The sequence below is a fragment of the Lepidochelys olivacea genome (genome assembly GCF_965140295.1).
Source record: "Lepidochelys olivacea isolate rLepOli2 genome assembly, chromosome: 3".
Lineage (NCBI taxonomy): Eukaryota > Metazoa > Chordata > Testudines > Cheloniidae > Lepidochelys > Lepidochelys olivacea.
In genome coordinates, this window is record NC_140413.1 from 65,896,680 (window position 1) to 65,918,978 (window position 22,299).

General features: G+C 39.3%; 1 protein-coding gene across 1 annotated transcript in view; it reads left to right on the forward strand.

The window, feature by feature from the left end:
* Nucleotides 1-21,387, forward strand: part of CYB5R4 (cytochrome b5 reductase 4) — an 84,906-nt gene extending 63,519 nt beyond the window's left edge. The window contains exons 12-16 of the mRNA XM_084624578.1: nt 3,305-3,457; nt 4,097-4,247; nt 9,437-9,523; nt 19,507-19,671; nt 20,748-21,387. Coding sequence (XP_084480704.1) covers nt 3,305-3,457; nt 4,097-4,247; nt 9,437-9,523; nt 19,507-19,671; nt 20,748-20,802 — 611 coding nt within the window. The 3' untranslated portion in view covers nt 20,803-21,387. The remainder of the gene's footprint in view (nt 1-3,304; nt 3,458-4,096; nt 4,248-9,436; nt 9,524-19,506; nt 19,672-20,747) is intronic.
* Nucleotides 21,388-22,299: the final 912 nt, after the last annotated feature.

Consider the following 22,299-nt stretch of genomic DNA (forward strand, 5'->3'; position numbering starts at 1 on the left):
ACTTGCAGAATTTGAAAAGATTTGCTGACTGGTGTCGTCGTCAGTACCTCCTACCTGAATTGGGTCCCCTTTCCCTTATCCTGAATTATGCCCTGGATTTGAAGACGTCCATGTTATCCATCGGATCAGTCAAGGTACACTTGGCTGCCATCCTCCAGTTGAGGGGATGCTCCATTTTTGGTCACCCGGTGTTGTACAGATTTATGAAGGGTCTGAGTAACCTATTTTCCCACTTTAGACACCCACTCCATCCTGGGACCTCAGTCCAGTCCTCAACGAGCTGACGAGACATTTGTTTGAACCAGTGGCTACCTGCTCCCTCCTTCTTTTGTCTATGAAGACTGCCTTCCTAGTTGCTGTCATGTTGGCCTGTAGAGTCAAGGAAATCTGAGCTCAGATGACAGATTCCTCTTTCACCATGTTCTTTGGGTAGAAGGTTTCTTTAGGTCCACATCCTAGGTTTCCATCCACGATTGCGCTGGATTTTCATCTTAACCAGTCTATCCATCTACTGATACTCTTTCTAAAAATCTCACAATTCTCAGCCAGAATCCTACTTTCATACCCTGCATTTTAGAAGGGCCTTAGCCTTCTACTTGAATACAACTAAGTAGTTGAGGAGATTGCCTAGGTTCTTCATATCTTTTGTGCATAGTTCTAAGGGTATTTCTATTCAAAGACTTTCGAGATGGGTATCAAGTTATATCTATATCTGTTACAAGTCTACAGGTGCTCAGCCTGCCCCAGGGGGGTGAGAATGCACTCAAGTGACATCTACTGCATTTTTGAAGAATATCCCAGTTTCTGAGATATGTAGAGCTGCTACCTGGGCCTCAATCCATATGTTTTCAAACGCCCCGCTCCATGCTGTCATTACGCCCCGCTCCATGCTGTCAAATCTGAAGTGGCCCTTGGCTCTGCAGAGCCATCTTCAGTTGTGGATCCTGTTTTGAAGCTCCCTGCTCCTGGGGATTCTGCTCAGAAATCACCTGAAATTGATCACTCATAGGGGTCACCTTTGTCCAGCTTGTCCTTGTCCGTCCCTCCATGAATGCAAGTTGATGCCACACCATTTTCTCTTGTTGCGAGGGAGTTCTTTCCATTTATGGCCATAGAATTTTGTCATGGGATCGGCCCAGCGCATTTTCGGTCTGTCCAGTGATCGCATGTGGTCTCTGGGGATCCAGTCACTAATGCAGATTGTCCACCTATTGTCTTGCCTGCGGACTACATGACCTGCCCATCTTTGCTTTGCGTCGTACATTGCCTGCGCTACATCGGTTACCTTTCTACACCTTCTGATCTCCTCATTCGGTATATGATATCGGAGCGATATCTTACACATTCGCCTTTCCATTGCTCGCTGGGTGACAGGGAATTTTTCTTCTTCTGCTTTCATCATTGACCAGCTTTCTGCTCCATACATCATTGCTGGTAGAACAGTGGAGTTAAACAGTTCTTTCCTTTTCTTCATGGGCAGCTCATCATCTGTTAGAGAAGTCTTTATTTTGTTGAAACTTGCCAACCCTACCTTTCGCCTTCTCCTGCATTCTCCTTCGAATGAGTTGTCTCTGCTCAGCTGCTGACCCAGGTAAATATATTTGTCAACCTCCTCGATTTCTTTTCCGTTTACAGTGATGATTCCTTCTGCACAATGCTCATTCCGCATCCACTTCATCTTCAATGTGTTCACTTCCAACTTGATATCATGCGAAAGTGTTTGCAGTTGCTGGAATTTGTTCTCCAGTTCTGCTGTGTCCTTTGCCAGTAGTACACAATCATCAGCGAAGAGAAGATATGTTAACTGTTCTCCATCAATTCTGATTCCTTCTTCCCAGTTCAATTTCTTGAACAGAAACTCCTGTGCTGCTGCAAACAGCTTTGGTGAGATTGTGTCCCCTTGACTGATTTCTCTGAGATAGTAGTAATAATGCAGGGGACATTGAATAATGTTATCTCTGTCGAGAAATTGTGGTTAATTTGTTCCAGGAGGTCGAAGTACCTCGGGTCATTTCCGATTTCACTGAGTGCGTTGAGCACAGCCTTAATCTCCACAAGTTGAATGCCTTTTTGTAGTCAACAAATTCAATACACAATGGTACTTTATATTCCTAGCATTTTTCAATGAGCTGCCGAACTGAGTGGATGTGATCAATTGTCGAATACCCTGAGCAGAAACCAGCTTGTTCTCTGTTTTCATGCATTTCAAGATCCTTCTTAATCTGATTGAGTATGACACGGATGAAGACTTTACACACTTGTGAGAGGAGTGTGATCAGACAATAGTTGCTCAGTTCTTCTGGATTGCCTTTTTTCATCAATAGTATTGTTTTTGATTTCTTCCATGCACCTCGAACACGCTTTCTGTTGATGTAAAGATGGTGAACTGTTGCACCAATGCTTTGAAGAGAGTATCTTCCCCTGCTTTGAGATACTCTGACCAAACATCGTCCACTCCCAGACTCTTCTCTCTCTCTTTATGTTACGAACTGCGTATTCAGTTTCTTCCCACATAACCTTGGGAACTTCTTCTGTAACCTGCTGCCTTGATGGTGTATGCTGGTGTACAGTGTACTCATAGGGATGCTACTCAAAAAGGAGGAAACATTGCCTTGTGCAGTAACTGTAGTTCTTCAAGATGTATGTCCCTACGGATGCTCCACTATTGCCGTCCTTTCCCTCTGCTTTGGTTGTTCCTTGGAGGATTTTCTTACTTAGTAGAGAAAAACTAAGGGAGGTTTGCGAGCACACCCATGTATAGCCTCGGTGTCTGCCATGAGGAGGCATGGGGCATGTGTGAAGGCTGAACAGACAGTGCTAGCTAGAAATCTCCATTCAAGGGCACGAGAGGCAAATGTGCATCTGAGGTGAAGCACCCATAGAGAGAGACATCTCAAAGGGTATGTGTGTGTGTGTGGTGCTATGTATTAAGAGAAACTTTCTTTTCAGTGTAAAGTAATTGTTTGAAATAGGTTGGAAAGGCTCTGGGTGGGGATGCGGCTACATTGACACATTTTACCCTGAGTAGTAGGCTTAGTCCTTGAGCTAGCTGGAATTAGTAAATTAGCTGAGACTTGTTATAAATCTGAAATAGCACTTGGCTGCATTTACTTTTCTTTGTTTGTGTTTAATGCTAAAACCTGTTTTATAAAAAAAAAAAAAAAACTTGAAAATTTGGAACAGCTGCTGAGAAATTATAGGAGTAGACAGGCTGCTTGATGGATATGATCACATTAAAATCATTTGGTATGAGTTGTCTTTTGTGCTATAAGTTTCATTTTGCCCTTTTCTTCTGTTTGCATAGGAACTGAGATAGTGAAGCCATATACACCTGTATCTTGTTCTTTGAAATCAGATTTCAAGGAACCATCTCACTATGATGGTACACACCTAATTTTAATGATCAAAATTTATCCCAATGGACTTTTCACACCAGAACTTGACCACCTGCAAATTGGTAAGTGTTTTCTTGCACTAAATCATTTATATGTATCATTCCCACTACAGACTGTTCAAATTGGTACCCACTTACATATGTGTGTTTTCTCCTTTGTGCCCTTGTTACATTTAGTATTTGAAACCTTATTCCTTTAGCCATATCCTATCTAGTTTTGTAAGGAACTGTGCTGTAAAATATTCACATTGGGGTCTACTCTTCCAGAGTTTTCCCTAAATAATTATAGCTAGCTTATTGTAAAGTTTCTTTCTATGTACATTATTTACAGTTTCTCTGATACTTGGGGAAAAAAACCTAGGTTTATTTTTGTGTGATTGATGTTAGCACAAACCTCAATGCCTACTGCTCCAAGTGCAAGACACACTTTTGACTTTGTCATCACTAATCTAAACCATGGCTGTGTATTTGTACAAAAAACAAAAACAAACCCAAACACCCTACCAAAACATTACATTGCACATCCAGTTTTTCGTTGGTGACAGAATGAGAGAATGAACCATATGTGACAGATTAGTCATGTCAGTGCTGTTCTTGAAAATACTACAGTGATGAGGGCAGCATAAGAGCTTGTATAGAATAGATCATCAGTATTCTGACTTCCACTTCAGTAACATATACTGTTCTGTTTTTGTTATATAGGAGACTATATTTCCGTGAGCAATTCTGAAGGTAGCTTCAAGAAGTCACAAGTTCAAACTTTAGAAGATCTCTTTTTATTGGCAGCAGGCACAGGCTTCACACCAATGGTTAAACTACTGAACTATGTTCTGACTAATGTTTGTAGTCTGAGGTTAGTATACTCCTTATGGCTTAGGCACCAAACCAGATTAATCTTTAATGAGGAAGTAGAGGGTAAATGACTGAAATCAGTTCTACAGGAATAATAGAAAATGGATTAGGAAGTGTTGTACCTTGGTATACTGTAAAGCCTGGTCTGTTTCAGGGAAATTTTTCCCTCATCTGTGAACTTCGGGAGCTCAAGCATAGATGGTGACTGGATGCTGCAGGTGTTTCTCATTGGTAGCAGATGGTATATAACTGTCTCTTGCCTTGTGGAACCTGAAAAATCAGCTTCTTAGTTAACTGGAAGAACATTTGGATAGTACTGCTAGTTAGGTGTGTTGGGGATGCCTTATCCTTAATTCTGAGAAAACAAGGCCTTGTTGGAGGGTAAAGGTGGTTATGGAGGTGCTATCATTCTTTTGCATTCCCTGCTTATTCACTACTGCTCAGCAAGTCCACTGACAGTGAAGCATCTTGGCATTAATTTTGATCTTATCCTTTCCATAGAAGACCATTATTTCATACATAGTATAGCATGCATAGGCTCTTCTCTTAAAAATCCTATGAACTTGCTGAAGGAATCCAGAGTCGCTTATTGTGGTGTTCTCAACAGGGTTTCTATCACCTTGTTCAGAGTGCAGCAACATGTTTTCTCACTGGTTTGAGTGACTGATTATTTTCTGCTTGTCTTCTGGCTTTTATAAGGAATACCTATAAAATGTTGGATTGACTTTAAGTTGGTACCATTGGTATTTAAATTGGTGGTGGGCCATGTGTATTTCAAACAAACTACTTAAACTTGGTTCTGACCACAGTTGGCTCCTTATTACCTGTCCTTCGTATTTCTTGAAACCCCACTTTCTTTTCTAAAAGTTGCAAGAGGAGTGCTTTTAATTTTTATATTTTTTTTATTGTGTGGACTGTGAAGGTGGATTTATGATATAAAACCAAATTACATTCATAACTCATTTTTTCCACTGTATTGTGTTCTAAAAATGTCCATGTTAAATTACCCCATCTTTGGTCCCCAGATTTTCTTATGTTCAGACATCTTTCTTTTAATAGTGAAAAATACCTTTAGATCTGACAGTTTAGCTATACAACATACTGTAAAGTATTTGACAATGATACAACTGATGTATGAATTGCCAAAAAAGGCTTTGTAGAATTGTGGCTGTTAGATTGGAAGGAATTTGCAGATTTAATTATTTGATGCTGATTTCTGTGTATGACTGGGTAAGTAAAAAAGACTGACTACTTTTTTAGGAAGAGAGGAGGTGGTAGAAAATCAGAAACTTGCAGTAAAACTAAAAATGCTTTATCTTTCCAAGTGAATATTATCACAGTCTTAAAGGTTGTATTCTAGAAATACACTTCGGACCTCATTAAGAGTCTGGCAACTTCAATTTTTATTTTGTCCTGTGACCCCAGAGTATTTTGCAGTTTGACTACCAGTAAGACCACTACATGCTCCACGGATTATTTTTAGAAATAACATCACTGGAGAATGGTGCCTCTAGGACAGGTTAGCTAGTTTTTTATATTCTTCCCAGAATTGAATCATAGCATGTTATACCATTTGCAATCACTTAAAAGTACTGAGCTGTAGTGTGGCAGGAGTTAGCATCCCCAGTGCCTTACCAGCAAGGGAGCCCAATAACATTTGTTCCCAACCCCCTTTCTCTACCAGATGCCCTCATTCTCCAGGAGGGTTTTCAGTAATTACTGGCCAAAGTAGCAGATGCTGAAGTGGGACACAGCGTCAACGTGTTTGACAGTGCTTAATTGTTGTAACAAACTTAATTTTCTTCATTTCCAAGGAAATTGAGATCTAAGGTTTTATATTGAACCTAGTTTGTTGTGTGCCAACCACTCAACTAGCATAAAAATTATTTCTAAAATCTCTTTATTGGCCCCTACCTGGCTATTTCCCAAAACCCTATATACCATTGAAACTCTCTTTTGAATTGTGTGAATTTCTTGGAACTCTTCCCTTCTCCATTTTTTAACTCCAGTGATGAAGTAGATGTGACACAAGAACTGTTTCCTTTTTTTCCAGAAGCAGAAAATGAACTTGCTTTTGATAGCAGATCGTTCTCGTTATGTTTGGCTTCAGTCAGTATTGGAAAGAGAGGTTTCCCAGAAATGGGAAGTATGCCCTAACTGCAACAGAGAATATGAAATATTGCACAATGCAGCATCTTCAAGGCTGCATATATGCAAAGCAAACAATAAAGATTCCATGACTCTCTTTCTTAAGGGCTTGTCTACATGGGGAAATTAACTGGCATAGCTGTTCTGGAATAACTCCCCCTTTGGACACACTTTTATCCTGGAATAACTCTAGCACTTTAAATTCACACCCTACCCTGTTCTGAAGTAATTTCCCTATGTAGACAAGCCCTAAGAATACCTGTGATAAGGGGGGGAGGGTAGCTTCCTTTTATGAACACCCAGCCAGCCAGTTAGCTATAAAATCCCTCTTGATAGCTGTTCTCTACTTTACCTGTAAAGGGTTAAAAAGTCTTGACTGCATGCATACGTAAAAGGAAGTGACTGGGCACATGGCCAAAAGAGCCAGTGGAAAGGCTAGAACTTTTTAAAATTGAAACAAGACTCCCCTTTTGTCTGTCTTATCCTCCAGAGAGAGGAGACGCAGAGCAGGCTGTAGGAAGCTTTAAGCCAGGTATGAAAAATCATACCTAGGAATTGCTTATCTGAAACCTCGGGTATGAAAGTAAATCAGGGAATGTCTAGGAAGACACAATTAGGGTTATTTCTTTTATTTCTTATTGGCTTGTGGACTCCTCTGTGATAACCCTCAAATGCTTTTGTTTTGCTTGTAACCTTTAAGCTGAACCTCGAGAGCTAACTTGATGCTTAATTTTTGTAATTGTTTTTCTTAAGATCTAGTAAAAAGCTTAAATTCCAGATGAATTTTCTTTCTTTTTGTTTTTAATAAAATTTACCTTTTTTAAGAACAGGATTATTTTTTGGTGTCCTAAAAGGTTTGTGCATATGTTGTGTAATTAGCTGGTGGCAGCAGCTGATTTCCTTTGTTTTCTTTCTCAGCTCTTCCCCAGGGGTGTGTGTGAAAGGGCTTGAGGGTACCCCAAAGGAAGAAATTCCGAAGTGCTCCTTCCTGTGATCTCAAAAGTGGTGGGGGGGGGCAGGGGGGGAGTTTGCACTTGTGTGGTGGCAGCATCTTCTCATCCAAAGTCAGAGAGAAGCTGTAATCTTGGGAGTTTAATACAAGCCTGGAGTTGCCAGTATTAATTTTTAGAATCCTTGCGGGCCCCCACCTTCTTCACTCAAAGTGCCAGAGTGGGGAATCAGCCTTGACAGTACCTTTGGCCCAGATTGCCCATTTTCTCCTGTCTTCGTTGTTTTTTTTTTTAATGTGCTGCCTGGTGTTAGTTCTACGTAGTAAGGATTAGGATCAAGACTCTGAAGATGCAGTTTCATAGCCATATAAATTGCCACTGAATTGTAGATTGTTTTGAAACTTCCACATAATTGTGCTCCAGAGTGTAAGCGTTCTATTTTTTTAGAAATAGTCTCTAGACCTTAAAAGATAAGTGTATAAATGTGAACCTAATGTAAATACTCATGTCTGCCTGATCTTGCAGGCTACCTAATACAGTAGGACTGAGATAGGTATGAACTACCTCATTCATGTCAATGGGATGTTAAATCTGGAGTATGATAACTTAAATGTCTACATTAACTCTTTAACTGCAAGCTAATATGATTACTTGTTGTTGTTAGGTAGAAGGAATTCAAACCTGCATCCCTCCATCAGATACAAACTTTTGTCTATGTATGTTTGCATCAGTTTAGTTAAACCTGTTAAGTAAAATGCAATTGCCAAGAACTATGGAATGTGAGCGGATTTAATAATTTATTACCTACATGCTGGTCTAGTAATTTATTTTAGATTTTTTTAGTTTTAAACCTGTTCCTAATTGTTTTATGCTAAATTGAAATAAGCCTGTGGTAGACTGAAGTGTTGACAGAGCCTTTTGTACCGTTTTAACTGAAGTGTCTTAAAATTGCATCTTAATTTAAATGGGTGCAATTCTGCATGTAGGCAAACTCTTAGTCATTCTGCCCCTGCCCCCAAGGAAGGGAAAGAGGAGGTGCAGCCTTCCCAGTGTCAGAAACTTCACCTGCTTCCTGAATACTTATCTTCCCCAAACTAAAACCATCTTTTGCCCTTTTCTGGTTGCCAAAAGCCTCTGCCCCTTACTCAGCTCCCGTCGCCTCCAGCTTTCTCAAATAGCTTTTGTGTTGCAGTTACTTATCAATAGAAAAATCTGTAGTATGTTAAAATTTGAGGGCCAAGTAAAATTTCATGTAAAAATAAATGACGCTTAAAAACACTGTATTGATTAACCTAAACTGGAGTGCTGTGAGAGGAGGCAGTGCAGCATCATATAGGTCTAATCTACCACAAGGACATGGGGAGCCTTGATCAGTGTCGTCGTCTTGTTGCAGCAAGTCACCCAGAAGGTTAGCTGCATTTCAGTGGTAGATGAAGTGACTTGTGTCTCTGCTTTTTCTATAATGCCCATCAAAATGATATCTGACCACTCTGTATACCTGTAGTTTGTAAATTGTTCTGGGGTCATTTGGGATGGTGGATGTTATATAAACTGTAATTTAAAATTAAGGGCATAATGCATTGGTACTGGGTCCAGTGAGAAGTCATTGTTGGACTATTGTGTTAGTGTCTCATCAGCACCAGTTTTCACCTAAATATCTTCAAAACCAGATTACTTTAAGACTAGGTAATGTACTGTAATTTATAAAGCTAATGGCAAATGATGAAACCAGAATCCATCATCACCATTTTGAAACTCAAAGTTTATCTGTACAACATGGAGTGTATAATGTTCAAATTATTTAGAGGTGTGCAGGGTTTTACTTCCATAACGTTTATTAAAATAGCATAGCACAGTAACACTTAGATACTATTGAGACACTTTTAGGTAGGTATATAGTCCTGTTACTAAAGCCTGTGGAATTCCTAAAAAATGTGCCATTCTTGTCCTTAAGAGAATATAGGTCTTAAATTGCTTCATAATTAAATGTGTTCTGGAGATGTGCAGTATTTTCTTTCTATTTAATAGTTGCTACACATTCATACGTCGTTAAAAGCTTGATATTGAAGTTGTGTGGTTTTTTTGTTTTAAGGACAGTGAAGTTGATGTTCTTCAACAAAACGGAAGATGATATACTTTGGAGAAACCAGCTGGAGCAGTTAGCCCTGAAAGATAAAAGGTATTAAATAGTTTTATAGAATTTCATTTATAAATTATTTATTATTTGTATTATTGTAGCACCTAGGTGCCCTACTCAGAGTCCAGGACTCCATGATGCTAGGAGCTGTACAAAAACAAAACAAAGATGGTCCCTGCCCTCAAAAGCTTACAATTGATGAATACTAACAGACAGGGGAGTACAAAGAAACAATGAGACAATATTGTCCAGTATGATAGACAGTGGTCTCTGTTCACCAGCAGTTTAACCATTGTGAAGGTTCTTTTGTGAGCATTATGGAAAAGGAGAGTTTCATGGAAGACTTTGGAGGATGATATGCTAGTTTTTGCAGATGTTTATGGGGAGCTCCTCCCAAGCACGAAGGACAGCATGGGAGAAAGCGCAAAGGTGTTTGTTTGAAAATGTAACAAATAGGTGATGGAGACTGGCATGATGGACCAGTTGGAGGTGGAAGCTGACATCTTGATAGTGTGTGAGAGATCATAGGGTGGGGATATGCCTGGAAAGTGAAGACAAGTAGTGTGTGTTTGATGGAATGGAGAAAAGGGAGCCAGTGGAAGAATGCAAAAAGAAGGGGTTGACATTGTCAAACTAACAGGCTAGGGAAATTATCTTCGCAGAAGTATTTTGAATTATAAAGCAATCATAAATTCTACCATATTTACCACTTATCTGGAGAGTGTAACTCTTTTTTAAATGGGTAAGTAATATAGTGGACATCATCAGTTTACCACCACCACAGTAAGGGTAGAAGGGATGGGTTTTAAGCTTTCACTGGTAAATTTTCATCTTAATTTAGCTGTTTATAACATGAGCTGTTTAACATGCATATGTGCCTTTCTCAGTAGGGATAGACTTAAGCATATGCTCAAATACTTAGCTGAATTTGGGCTTTTGAGCAGTTGAAAATCAGTAGATAGCACCATGTGATCAGCCAGCTAGGCATGAATCATTAATAAGTTGTCCACCAAACACTGCTGTTCCATGAACCATGTTTCAAGAATAGCTTTTATAATTATGTCTGTACACTACTCCATTTTAAACTAGATGTTCAGGTGATGTTTCTAGGACTTGAAAAGTGAATCTGCATCTTGGGAATGTAAGGTGGGAAACTATGAGTGTACCCAATTTAGGCTTAATCAATTTTCACCTTTATTCATAAAATTTCAGACAGAATTATTGTCACAGTGTCTGAACATATATTTATGCCAGACAATAAACATATAAGATGGATTTGATTGAGGTCCCTGATACTGCATTCTGGAGCACTGGGAAGTTCTCCTGTACATCAGGATGGTCATCGCCTCCTCTGATCCCTAGTCTGGTTCTTCAGGCCAGTTCCTTCGCTTTCTGGCGTGGTATTCCTCCATCTTGGGCCCTCCTTCCCTTATATTCTCAAACATGTCCACATTACCTATTCCTTAACTTTTCTCCAATCAGCATTAAGCATTTGTCTTATGTAACCCATACAATACGCATACACAAACTTTAATTTAGGAATCTATAGTTGTGTCTAGACTTTTCATGTCATTACATTTCCATGTCACCCTGCTCCTGGGTTTTCCCAGAAAAAGGGGACTTTTGTCATTACAGGTTTGTGTGTTTATTATACTAATTAACTTCCCTTTTACCTAAAATCTTCCAACATAACATCACCTTTGTCCTGTCAAAGTTACATTATTTTAATCAAATCAGCCAATCTATGTAAGAGGCGAAGAACTGGCAAAACCTCACGCATTGCCAAGCAAATTTAGGCTGAGGGCTTGGCCTAAATGTTACCTCATCTAAACTCATTCACTATCCATAATTATAAATTATTAAAGTATACCTAAAGGCCCTTAATCTTACCATTTAGCAATTCTTCATCTTAAATTAGTGTGTATATATATCATAACCCCTCTACTTGGGGGCAGGGTAGTGTTAAAGAGCACTTTGACCCCAAAATGTCAATATTTTCTTTGTATGCACTTTTGTGGTAATTGTGTCTGTCCCAGGATATTAAAGATCCATGGTGAGTAAGGTAATATCTTTTATTGGACCAACTTCTACTGGTGAGAGACACAGGCTTTCGAGCTTACACAGAGCGTTTCTGCTGACCAACCATTTTCACATCATTCAGCACTTTGCCTCAGTCTGCTGTCTCAGCCATCCACAACAGTTCAGATATGCCTGAGGCTCTTGGGCCACATGTCCACTTGCATGTAAGTGGTCCAGTTTGTAAGGTTGCACCTTCACTCCTTCCAGATGTGGCTCAGGACAGCTTAGTGTCAATGGGAGCTGCGGGACATGCTCGCCGCCGTTTCCCGCAGCTCCCATTGGCCAGGAATGGCAAACCGTGGCCACTGGGAGCTGTGGGGGGCCATGTCTGCGGACGATTAACATAAACAAAATGTCTCGCAGCCCACCAGCAGATTACCCTGATGGGCGGGGCGCATGCTAAAGGTTGCCGACCCCTGTCCTAACTAGACAGAGTGTATATTTGTGGGGTGGGGGCTGGAGAACCAGGTAAAGGTCAAGGGTAGTATTTCTTCCAGACAGACTGAGAGGGGTTATCAAGGATACATGCTCTCCAACAGAGGCTATAAAAATACCAGAGTTCAGTAAACCTAGTTATTCTGGCAAGAAGATTAGATAACTTAAGTTGGATAGCCGTGTCTTTGTGTGACAGTAGCTGACATCCACATTTACAAAATGACAAAGCTTAATTCCTGCTCCCCAGTCTACTGTAAATAACATCCTGGTATTATAACCAGGTTTGGCTAATGTGGGAGAGTAGGAAGCCAAAGACTGCTTCCTAATCTGAATATCCCACATGATAAAGCATATTGACGGAGATGTAAAGTTATCCTCTGTCCCACCCCCACAATCCAATACTTTTAATTCTAAAGAAAATAACAGCCCCACTGAGGTAACTCAGAAATGATTTTGTTTAATTAAAGACAAATTTTCTGGTTTTGGGTGAATAACTTTTCATTTAACCTCAGTGAAGGGAGAGAGCAATTACCTCAAGTACACTCCAGAACCAGTATATAACTTGCTCGGATGAGCAGAAAGCTTGTGTGCTGTGAAAGTCAACATCAATCAATCAAACAAAAAAAAATCGCTGTACTTATTTGGGTTCATATATTAAAATTTCTGACTGGACTGAGAAATGGTGTAGCCTTTTGTGTGTTTTTTATATTCCTTATTGGTCATGAAGTTTGGTGTGGGAGGAGATGTGGCACCTATTTTTCAGTCAAATCTATGTGATAGTTATACAATTTTGGAAGAATTAAAAAAAACCACAAAACCTTCCACCTTCCAGCAAAATTATGCATAGAATCTGGAACATCTGAACTCATCCAAGTGCTCATGAAGTTGTTAAGATGCATTGCTTGTTGGTGCTGTCTGCCTGCAAAGGGTGATGTGATCTGGCTAGAGTTTCTCTGTGGTTCTGCTAACAGCTGTTAGTGCTTAATTGTTCTCTGGCATTTTACAGTACACTTCAGAAACAGCCAAAATCTCTTAAAATTTTAAACACAGACAAAAAGGCCTTTTGGATAAGATCTCAAATAGTAAATTAGAACCCAGAGTTAAAGGAGGTGGATATCGATATCTGTTTGAAAATTTGGTTGCTGATTTTTTTTTAAATTTGGGATTATAAAATATAGAAATAGCAACAGAATGGCTTAAAAGCTCTTAGAAATGACATTATTCTATGTGCCATCCAACGTCTGAAAAAATGATAGAAACTGAGAGAGCTTCAGAATATTAAGATCCTTAAGTGGAAAGTAATGTTAATATTTTAATTATATGTAATATTTTTTCCTCAGATAACAAATGCCATCAGACTGCCCACCACAAAGAATAAAAAATCAATGAGATTTTTCAAATTTACAGAAAATGCACAGTTGAGGATTAGGGCAAATTCTTTGAAATTAATGTGATCTTTATCAATAATGTTCATTAAAGTTACTGAGCAAACAGATGTAAAGGCTGATTATTGGAGAACAATTTATTTTAGGGGCCGTCAATAGGGGGACCACGGGCCAAATCTCGACTGACAGACACTATTGAGTGGACCACAAAAATCTTTTTATTTACTTATTATTATAGTAAAAGCTGTTTTATCTGGCATGATGGGAGAGTGCAAGTTAGAGAAAAATGCCACTTAACTAAGAGGGAGGGAGTTTGGGTGTGGGGCTGGGGGTGCAAGAGGGGGCGCGGAGCGCAGGCTCTGGTATGGAGTTTGGGTGTGGGAGGGGGCTTAGTGTGCAGGAGGGGGTGCCGGATCCGGGGGCCACTTACCTTGGTCGGCTCCCTACAAGCGGCGACCTGTCCCAGCTGCTCCTAGGCAGAGGCACGGCAGGTGGCTCTACGCCCTGCCTCTGTCCCGTCCTGCCCCGCCCAAACACTGACTCTGCAGCTCCCATTGGCTGGGAATGGGAGCTGTGGGGGCGGTATGTGCTGGCGGAGGCAATGCGCAGAGCAGCCGGGACAGGTCGCCGCTTGTGGGAAGCCGCATCAAGTGAGTGGCCCCTGGGTCTGGCACCCCAGCCCTGTGCCAGAGTGAAGATCAGAAATGCCAGTTTATAGAGCTTCCCGGTTGGTGAAGTGTCGGATAAAACAGGTTTTGCGTTGTGAAAAATGTTCCTCTGGAGTCTCGATCTTGGCTTGACGAAGAAATTTTCACCTTGACAAAAAATAGACTACCCCTAATTTTTTTTTTTATTAAACAGGGAATGTGTGTAAAATAAGACAAACAACGTCAGGGATGTGTTTCTTTAAACTTTTAAAGTGGGAGATGAGATTTAATGTAGCAGAAAAATGTGTTTAACACTAACAACTGCAGGGGGTTACTTCGCTTCAATGTTCTCTTAATTAATTAGGACTAGAACATTCTGGGGTCTAGAGAATGTTATGTTCTTGCCGGTACACCATACTGGACCGGACCAGCTTACTTTCACCTCTGCCATCAGCCCTTCTGGTCCTGAGCCTCCTCATATCCATCCTTCCTGGGTTCTTAATTACCAGACACCTGGACTTCCCCCTCTGGTTTGTCGCCCCAAAGATGTGAAACCAGTCCCCCAGTTATCAGTTCACTTGGGCCCCCATGCTCCACATAGCTTGCATAACAAACCCTGCTTGGGGTAAAAATGAACAAAAGGTTTATTTAATAGAAAAAGATTCAAAGATGAAATAAGGGACAGCAAACATACAAGTTATACAGTAAATAAACGGACAAAACTTCAGGCTTTATACTTCTGTATTAGACAAAATCCCTTTTCTAGTACAAGTTGCCTGTTGCCTTTGAACAGTTTCCCAGCTTACACCCTAGCCATGGGGAGGATCCAGTATTCACAGACAGCCTGCCATCTTTAAGACTGTCCCTCAAGTTCTGGAAGAAAACTCCAGTTTTAAGCCACCTGTTTAAAAGGCTCTTTTCCCTTTCTCCTGGCATGGAGACTCATGGTTTTGGGCAAACACCTGGCTTGGTAGGTGCCACTCCCTGTCTGATAACTCACTGTCCTACTGTGAGGTGGAGCCAAAGTTTAAGCCCAGATCTCTCTCTCTATAAATTCATCATGGTAGCCTTTATACATATCCCATAATGATTATTAAGTTTAGAACATTACAAGCTTTCATAAGACCCGAGTCAACATTTGTCTAACACAATAATATTATATACAATCAGTTAATTCAGCTGCTTATTCTTTAGTGTCCAAACACCTGTTCTCCCCTTGGGGTGTCTGGACCCTGACTGTCACAGTCACTTCCTCCATGACTTGTCAATTATGTCTTGTAGCTTAATACACAAATCCAATTTTCTTCTTTTCCTACTACATGTATCAAATTGCTCTGCATACCAGTGCAAATTTAAAACTGAATTGAATAGGATGATCAGGCAATGTAGTGCCTATTTTACAAAAGGAGACTAAGAGCTTGGCATATTTAGCATCGCAAAATGAAGGCTGAGATGAGGGGTTATGATTTCTCTCTATAAAAGACAAAAATACATTTGGGGTAAACACCAGGGAGAGAGAGGAGTTATTTAACGCCATGGTCAATGTTGACACAAGAACTGGCCATGGGTACATTTAGGTTGGAAATTAGAATGTTTCTAACCATCAGAGGAGTAAGCTTCTGGAACAACCTCCCAATAGGAGTAGTGGGGGCAAAAAACATAACTGGTTTTAAGATGCAGCTTGGTAAGTTTATGAAAGGGGCTATGATAGGGTTGCCTACAATAACAGGAGACTGGACTTGATGATCCAGGAGGTCCCTTCCCATCCTATGTTGTTGTCAGGTAGTGACTGTCTTGGCAGTCAGCCTTTAGCGGAGGAAGAGGTCAGTCAGTATGTCATAGAAATCGTTAGCTCTAAGATGAATCAGAGCAGATTTATTTTAAATCAGTGGTTTATATCACCAATTTTAACCATGATTTAAATCAGCAAGTATGACATCTTGATTTAATTAATCAATTTTAATCTTGTTTTGCATCTTGCACTTTTAGTTATTTTCCAAAAGAAAGGTTGATTCTCATTGGTTGGTAACCATCTAAACAGATTGAATTGCAACTAAATGTGGTGCTTCTTTTTGCTAACCAGGAGGATACATTATATTTATATACATTTTGTGTTTCAGTTTTCATCAAAAAGTTTAGTAGCAATTGGACATCTAACTTAATGAATGTCAGTGAAAATGAAGTAGGATCAGAGGCTAAAACAGGGAAAGAACAAGTTAAAAATTACTCAAACAAGTTAGATGTTTTCAAGTTCCCAAGGTCTGATGAAATACAGCCTAGAATACTCAAGGAACTGACTGAGGAGTTATCTGAGCCATTAGTGGTTATCTTTGAAAAGTCATGTAAGATAGGTGAGATTCCAGAGGACTGGAAAAGGGAAAATATAGTGCCATCTATAAAAAGGGAAATAAGAACAACCCGGGGAATTACAGACCAGTCAGCTTAACTTCTGTACCTGGAAAAATAATGGAGCAAATAATTAAGCAATCAGTTTGCAGACACCTAGAAGATAATAAGATAAGTCACATTCAAAATGGATTTGTCAAGAACAAATCATGTCAAACCAACCTAATAGTTTTCTTTGACAGGGTAACAAGCCTTGTGAATAGGGGGAAGCGGTAGATGTGGTATATCTTGACTTCAGTAAAGCTTTTGATACGATCTCACATAACCTTCTCATAAACAGACTAGGGAAATACAGCCTAAATGGAGCTACTATAAGGTGGGTGCATAACTGGTTGGAAAACTGTCCCCATAAAGTAGTTAGTGGTTCACAGTAAAGTTGGAAGGACATATCGAGTGGGGTCCTGCAGGGATCAGTTCTGGGTCCAGTTCTGTTCAATGTCGTCTTCAATGATTTTAAATAATGGCATAGAGAGTACACTTACAAAGTTTGCTGACGGTAACAAGCTGGGAGGGGTTGGAAGTGTTTTGGAGGATAGGATTGAAATTCAAAATGATCTGAACAAACTGGAGAGGAGGTCTGAAGTAAATAGGATGAAATTCAATGAGGACAATTGCAAAGTACTCCACTTAGGAAGGAACAGTCAGTTGCACACATACAAAATGGGAGATGACTGCCTACGACGGAGTACTGTGGAAGGATCTGGGGATCATAGCGGATCACAAGCTAAATATGAGTAACAGCGTAATACTGTTGCAAAAAAAAAAAAAAAAGCAAACATCATTCTGGGATGTATTAGCAGGAGTGTTGTAAGCAAGACACGAGAAGGAATTCTTCCGCTCTACTCCGCGCGGATTAGGCCTCAACTGGAGTACAGGCAGTCCTCGACTTTACAACATTTGACTTATGTCGTCAGTGCTGTTCATTGTTTATGAATTCACACCCTGATTTGACTTACGACAATTTGTTTCGACTTTACGACACTTGGTCCCGCAATGGAGTGGATTGCAGTTCTAAGTTACAACGTTTCGACTTACGACGCAATTTTCAGGAACGAATTGTGTCATAAATCCGAGGACTGCCTGTATTGTGTCCAGCTCTGAGTGTCATATTTTGGAAAAAGTCCAGTGAAGAACAATAAAAATGATTAAAGGTCTAGACAACATGACCTATGAGGGAAGATTGAAAAAAAATTAGGTTTGTTTAGTCTGGAGAAGAGAAGACTGAGCAGGAACATAACAGTTTTTAAGTACAGAACAGGTTGTTACAAGGAGGGAGAAAAATTGTTCTCTTTAACCTCTGAGGATAGGACAAGAAACAATGGGCTTAAATTGCAGCAAAGGCAGTTTAGGTTGGACATTAGGAAAAGCTTCTGTCATAAATATAAAGGGAAGGGTAAACCCCTTTGAAATCCCTCCTGGCCAGGGGAAAGCTCCTCTCACCTGTAAAGGGTTAAGAAGCTAAAGGTAACCTCGCTGGCACCTGACCAAAATGACCAATGAGGAGACAAGATACTTTCAAAAGCTGGGAGGAGGGAGAGAAACAAAAGGGTCTGTGTGTCTGTCTATATGCTGGTTTCTGCCAGGGATAGACCAGGAATGGAGTCTTAGAACTTTTAGTAAGTAATCTAGCTAGGTATGTGTTAGATTATGATTTCTTTAAATGGCTGAGAAGAGAACTGTGCTGAATAGAATAACTGTTTCTGTCTGTGTATCTTTTTTGTAACTTAAGGTTTTGCCTAGAGGGGTTCTCTATGTTTTTGAATCTAATTACCCTGTAAGGTATCTACCATCCTGATTTTACAGGGGGGATTTCTTTATTTCTGTTTACTTCTATTTTTATTAAGTCTTCTTGTAAGAAAACTGAATGCTTTTTCATTGTTCTCAGATCCAAGGGTCTGGGTCTGTAGTCACCTAGGCAAATTGGTGAGGCTTTTTACCAAACCTTGTCCAGGAAGTGGGGTGCAAGGTTTTGGGAAGTATTTTGGGGGGAAAGACGCGTCCAAACAGCTCTTCCCCAGTAACCAGTATTAGTTTGGTGGTGGTAGCGGCCAATCCAAGGACAAAGGGTGGAATATTTTGTACCTTGGGGAAGTTTTGACCTAAGCTGGTAAAGATAAGCTTAGGAGGTTTTTCATGCAGGTCCCCACATCTGTACCCTAGAGTTCAGAGTAGGGGAGGAACCTTGACAGCTTCCTAACTGTCAGGATAGTTAAGCACTGGAATAAATTGCCATGGGGGGGGGGTGTGGAATCTCTGTGCTCTAAGAATTTTAAGAGCAGGTTAGACAAACACATGTCAGGAATGGTCTACATAATACTGAGTCCTGCCATGAGTGCAGGAGACTGGACTAGAAGACCTTTCGAGGTCCCTTCCAATCCTACGATTCTATGATTTATTTAAACAATTACATAGTTTAACTTACATTTATTCATATTCTTAATTTTTATGTTAGACAATGGTGAATGATGCATTTCTTACGAGGTGATTAATTTTTTACTTGAGCTTTGTGTCAAGCTCTATTTGGATGGAAATTCAAAGTCAATTTAAAAATGGACAAAAACAGCATTGTAAAATTGTGTTTATTCGTTAAAATATGCTGGATACATAAGAAAAAAGAGTTTATCAATGTTTCAAAACAAGTTTTAGATGTAAAACTAACTGATTTATGAAAGAAAATAATTATGGAACCGATTTTTTCTGGCCACTGTGTCCTTCAAGATTTTAGAACAAATAAAGCTCAGCTACGAATAAAAAATGTGTAAGAGGAAGTGGAAAACATCTTTTTCAACTCCCAGTTGATTTCTTAACTTTGAATGAACTAGTCATTCAACTGAACTAGTTGAATAAAGTGAAATGAAGAAAATATTCTTTCTATACCTGCAGGAGATTACTGCCCTCAAAAGATGGTTTAGCACTTCAACAAACTCTGGTTCCAGGTGCGAAGCCAGTACATTTCACCAGTTCAGTGGTTTGGCAGCAAACATATCTGATTTTTATCTACCCTGAGATTCATTGATAGTGCTAAAGATGTCTGTATGGAAGCAATATTTTTACATTTCCTCCTGTTTTGCAGGTTTGAGGTTCAATTTATTCTCTCAGAGCCAAAAAAAGAAGGGACCGGCAAACAGGGAAAAATTTCTTCATCTCTCCTTTCTGAGTTTGTGAAAAGAAGCAAAAAAGACTCCAAAATACTTATTTGTGTCTGCGGTCCAGCACCTTTCACAGAGCAAGGAATACAGTGAGTGTAAAAATAATTATTCCTGTGCCTGAGGTGAACTGTATAATTTTACCCCCTTTTAGAATTTCTAAAAGGTACTTTGAATTTTCCTTATATGCAAGTTAAAACCATTTTTGTAAATGTTTGTGTTTATTAAGCAGTAGATAGTTACAAAACGATAGAATACAATCATAGGGAAAATCTTGTTTTTTAAACTAATGTTCCATACTACTATGTGCCGTTCTTTTTATGTCATATAGGTTACTAAAATTTTAGGACCACATTAGCTTAAAACGTATAGAAACATCCATTCATGCAAATATTAACTACAGCCCAAGTTTCATCAAGTTGTTAAAGCTTTTACTCTTAGCAAAATATCACTTTCTAGTTATTTTTTGTAGCTACGTCACACGTTTTGGTAGATCTAAGTGCTGTTTAAGAATTTTGAAATTTACCACTTTCTCCAAATGGGATTATGTCTCTGATATACAGGAATTACTGAAAAGAGCTGTCTGAGTGGTGCCTGTTTCTGACAGTGCCAGCTGAGTCAGAATTGAATTTGAAGGTGTTGTTCTGTTAAAATCTTGTGGAGACGTTAAAGCTTTCAGTGTATTTATATTCATTTATATTCATTTTATTGCCGTACTAAAAACACATGGAATATAAAAAAGAAAAGATGCAAGTTTAAACAAGCACATCCATCCTCCAGACATTGGGCCAAATATCAATGCTGGTTACATCTCCTGAAGTCAGAGCAGTTTCATAGATCTAACAAAATATTGAATCTGACCAATATATTTTGTCTCTGAAATCTTTAAACAAAAACAAACACCACAAAACAGTGGGAACTAAATCTGAAATACTTCAAAATGTTACACATTCTTTGGTTTTTTAGAACTGGATACTGCACAAAAATACTAAAATGATGCTATATGTATGAATTTCTGTATGGACATGTCGTTTGTTCTTAATGTATTTGCATAGCCAGAGTGATTTCAGCATGTCATCTTTTGGAAAAAGAGAGAGACTGTTGCTGAACTGTAAACTGTTTAGCTTTCCCTACATGTGAAGTAACAAATTTGATTACTGATTTTCAGGTTTCTGCAGAATCTTGGATATTCCAAAGAAGAGGTCCATAGTTTTACTGCATAAAGCAACATTGAGGATATGACAGTTTAATGCATCAATCTTCATTATTTACATTCATAAATAAGTTTAAATTCTTAAAAAGAAAAATATTTTGTATGCATTAAAATTTGACTCTTGGTATGAAAATATTTCTTGAATGGCATGTGCATTTGAGGTAAAGGAATTTTATACTGTTTTCTTGCTTTTGTATTTTTGCTAATACTTACAATTCAGCTAGGATATTAATTTATTGCAGAGGCAAGTAAATATGTACAGTCCATATTAGATATTTAATTTTGTTAGCCTAGAACTTTTTCCTTCTAGATCTGATTTATTACCATTCTAAGTACTGATTATATAGATTTTTACTTAAAACACTTTTCTTTACTGTAAAATGTCTTAGCAATACTGTCTGAATGTATGTATTGCACTGTTAACTCAGGTAAATGATCACTTACACTATGTTCTTATTGATATTCTAAAACCATGTTTGACTTTTAAGTGATCAAAACATGTTGTTGTTCTTGTACATAATATTGATAAATAAGGTGCTCCATATGTATGGCAAACTGAGTAAAGATGCAGTAAGTAATAAAAAGGTAAATAATGGATTCTTGTTGCACATGATGAGTGGAGTATCACTGTCATATATGGTAAAGTGAAAGGCAGATGGGAAGGATGGTCCAGTGGGCAGGGCACTAGCCTAGGACTTGAGAGTCCTGGATTCAAGTTCACCCTGCACCACAGACTTCCTGGGTTCAATTCATGCTGCACCACAGACTTACTAGCAGAATGCTTCAGACATTTTCTAATTATAGTAAACTAGACTAGTTTACTATTACGTTTTCTAATTATAGTAAACTCGACTAGTTTAACTTTTGCTCTGTTTGGCTTGATAGCTGGTGTTTGAACCAGAGTATACCTTTTAGAAAGACCTCCAATTTTGATTTAGGCCTGGTCTACATGGAAAAGTTTCATCGGCATAGCTACATTGGTCAGGGGATGTGAAAAAGCCACACCCCCACCTCTGTCTGAGGGGTTGGAGCAAATGTGGTGTATCTTAGAGCTTGTATACATGTAGGCATAGTTATACTTAGCTACGTGCCTCCAGTTTTCATCCAGACCACACTACACAATCCATTGTCTACAGCCAAGCTCTAAGATACAACCGCATTTGCTCCAACCCCTCAGACAGAGATGGGGGTGGGGCTTTTTCACATCTCCTGACCAATGTAGCTATGCCGATGACACTTTTCCATGTAGACCAGGCGTAAATCAAAATTGGAGGTCTTTCTAACAAGTATACTCTGGTTCAAACACCAGCTATCAAGCCAAATAGAGCAACTGTTAAACCAGTTGAGGGACCATTAATTACCTTCAGCCCCCAACTAAAACCTCTCCAATGCATCATCAAGGATCTACAACCTATCCTGAAGGATGACCCATCACTCTCACAGGTCTTGGGAGACAGGCCAGTCCTTGCTTACAGACAGCCCTCCAACCTGAAGCAAATACTCACCA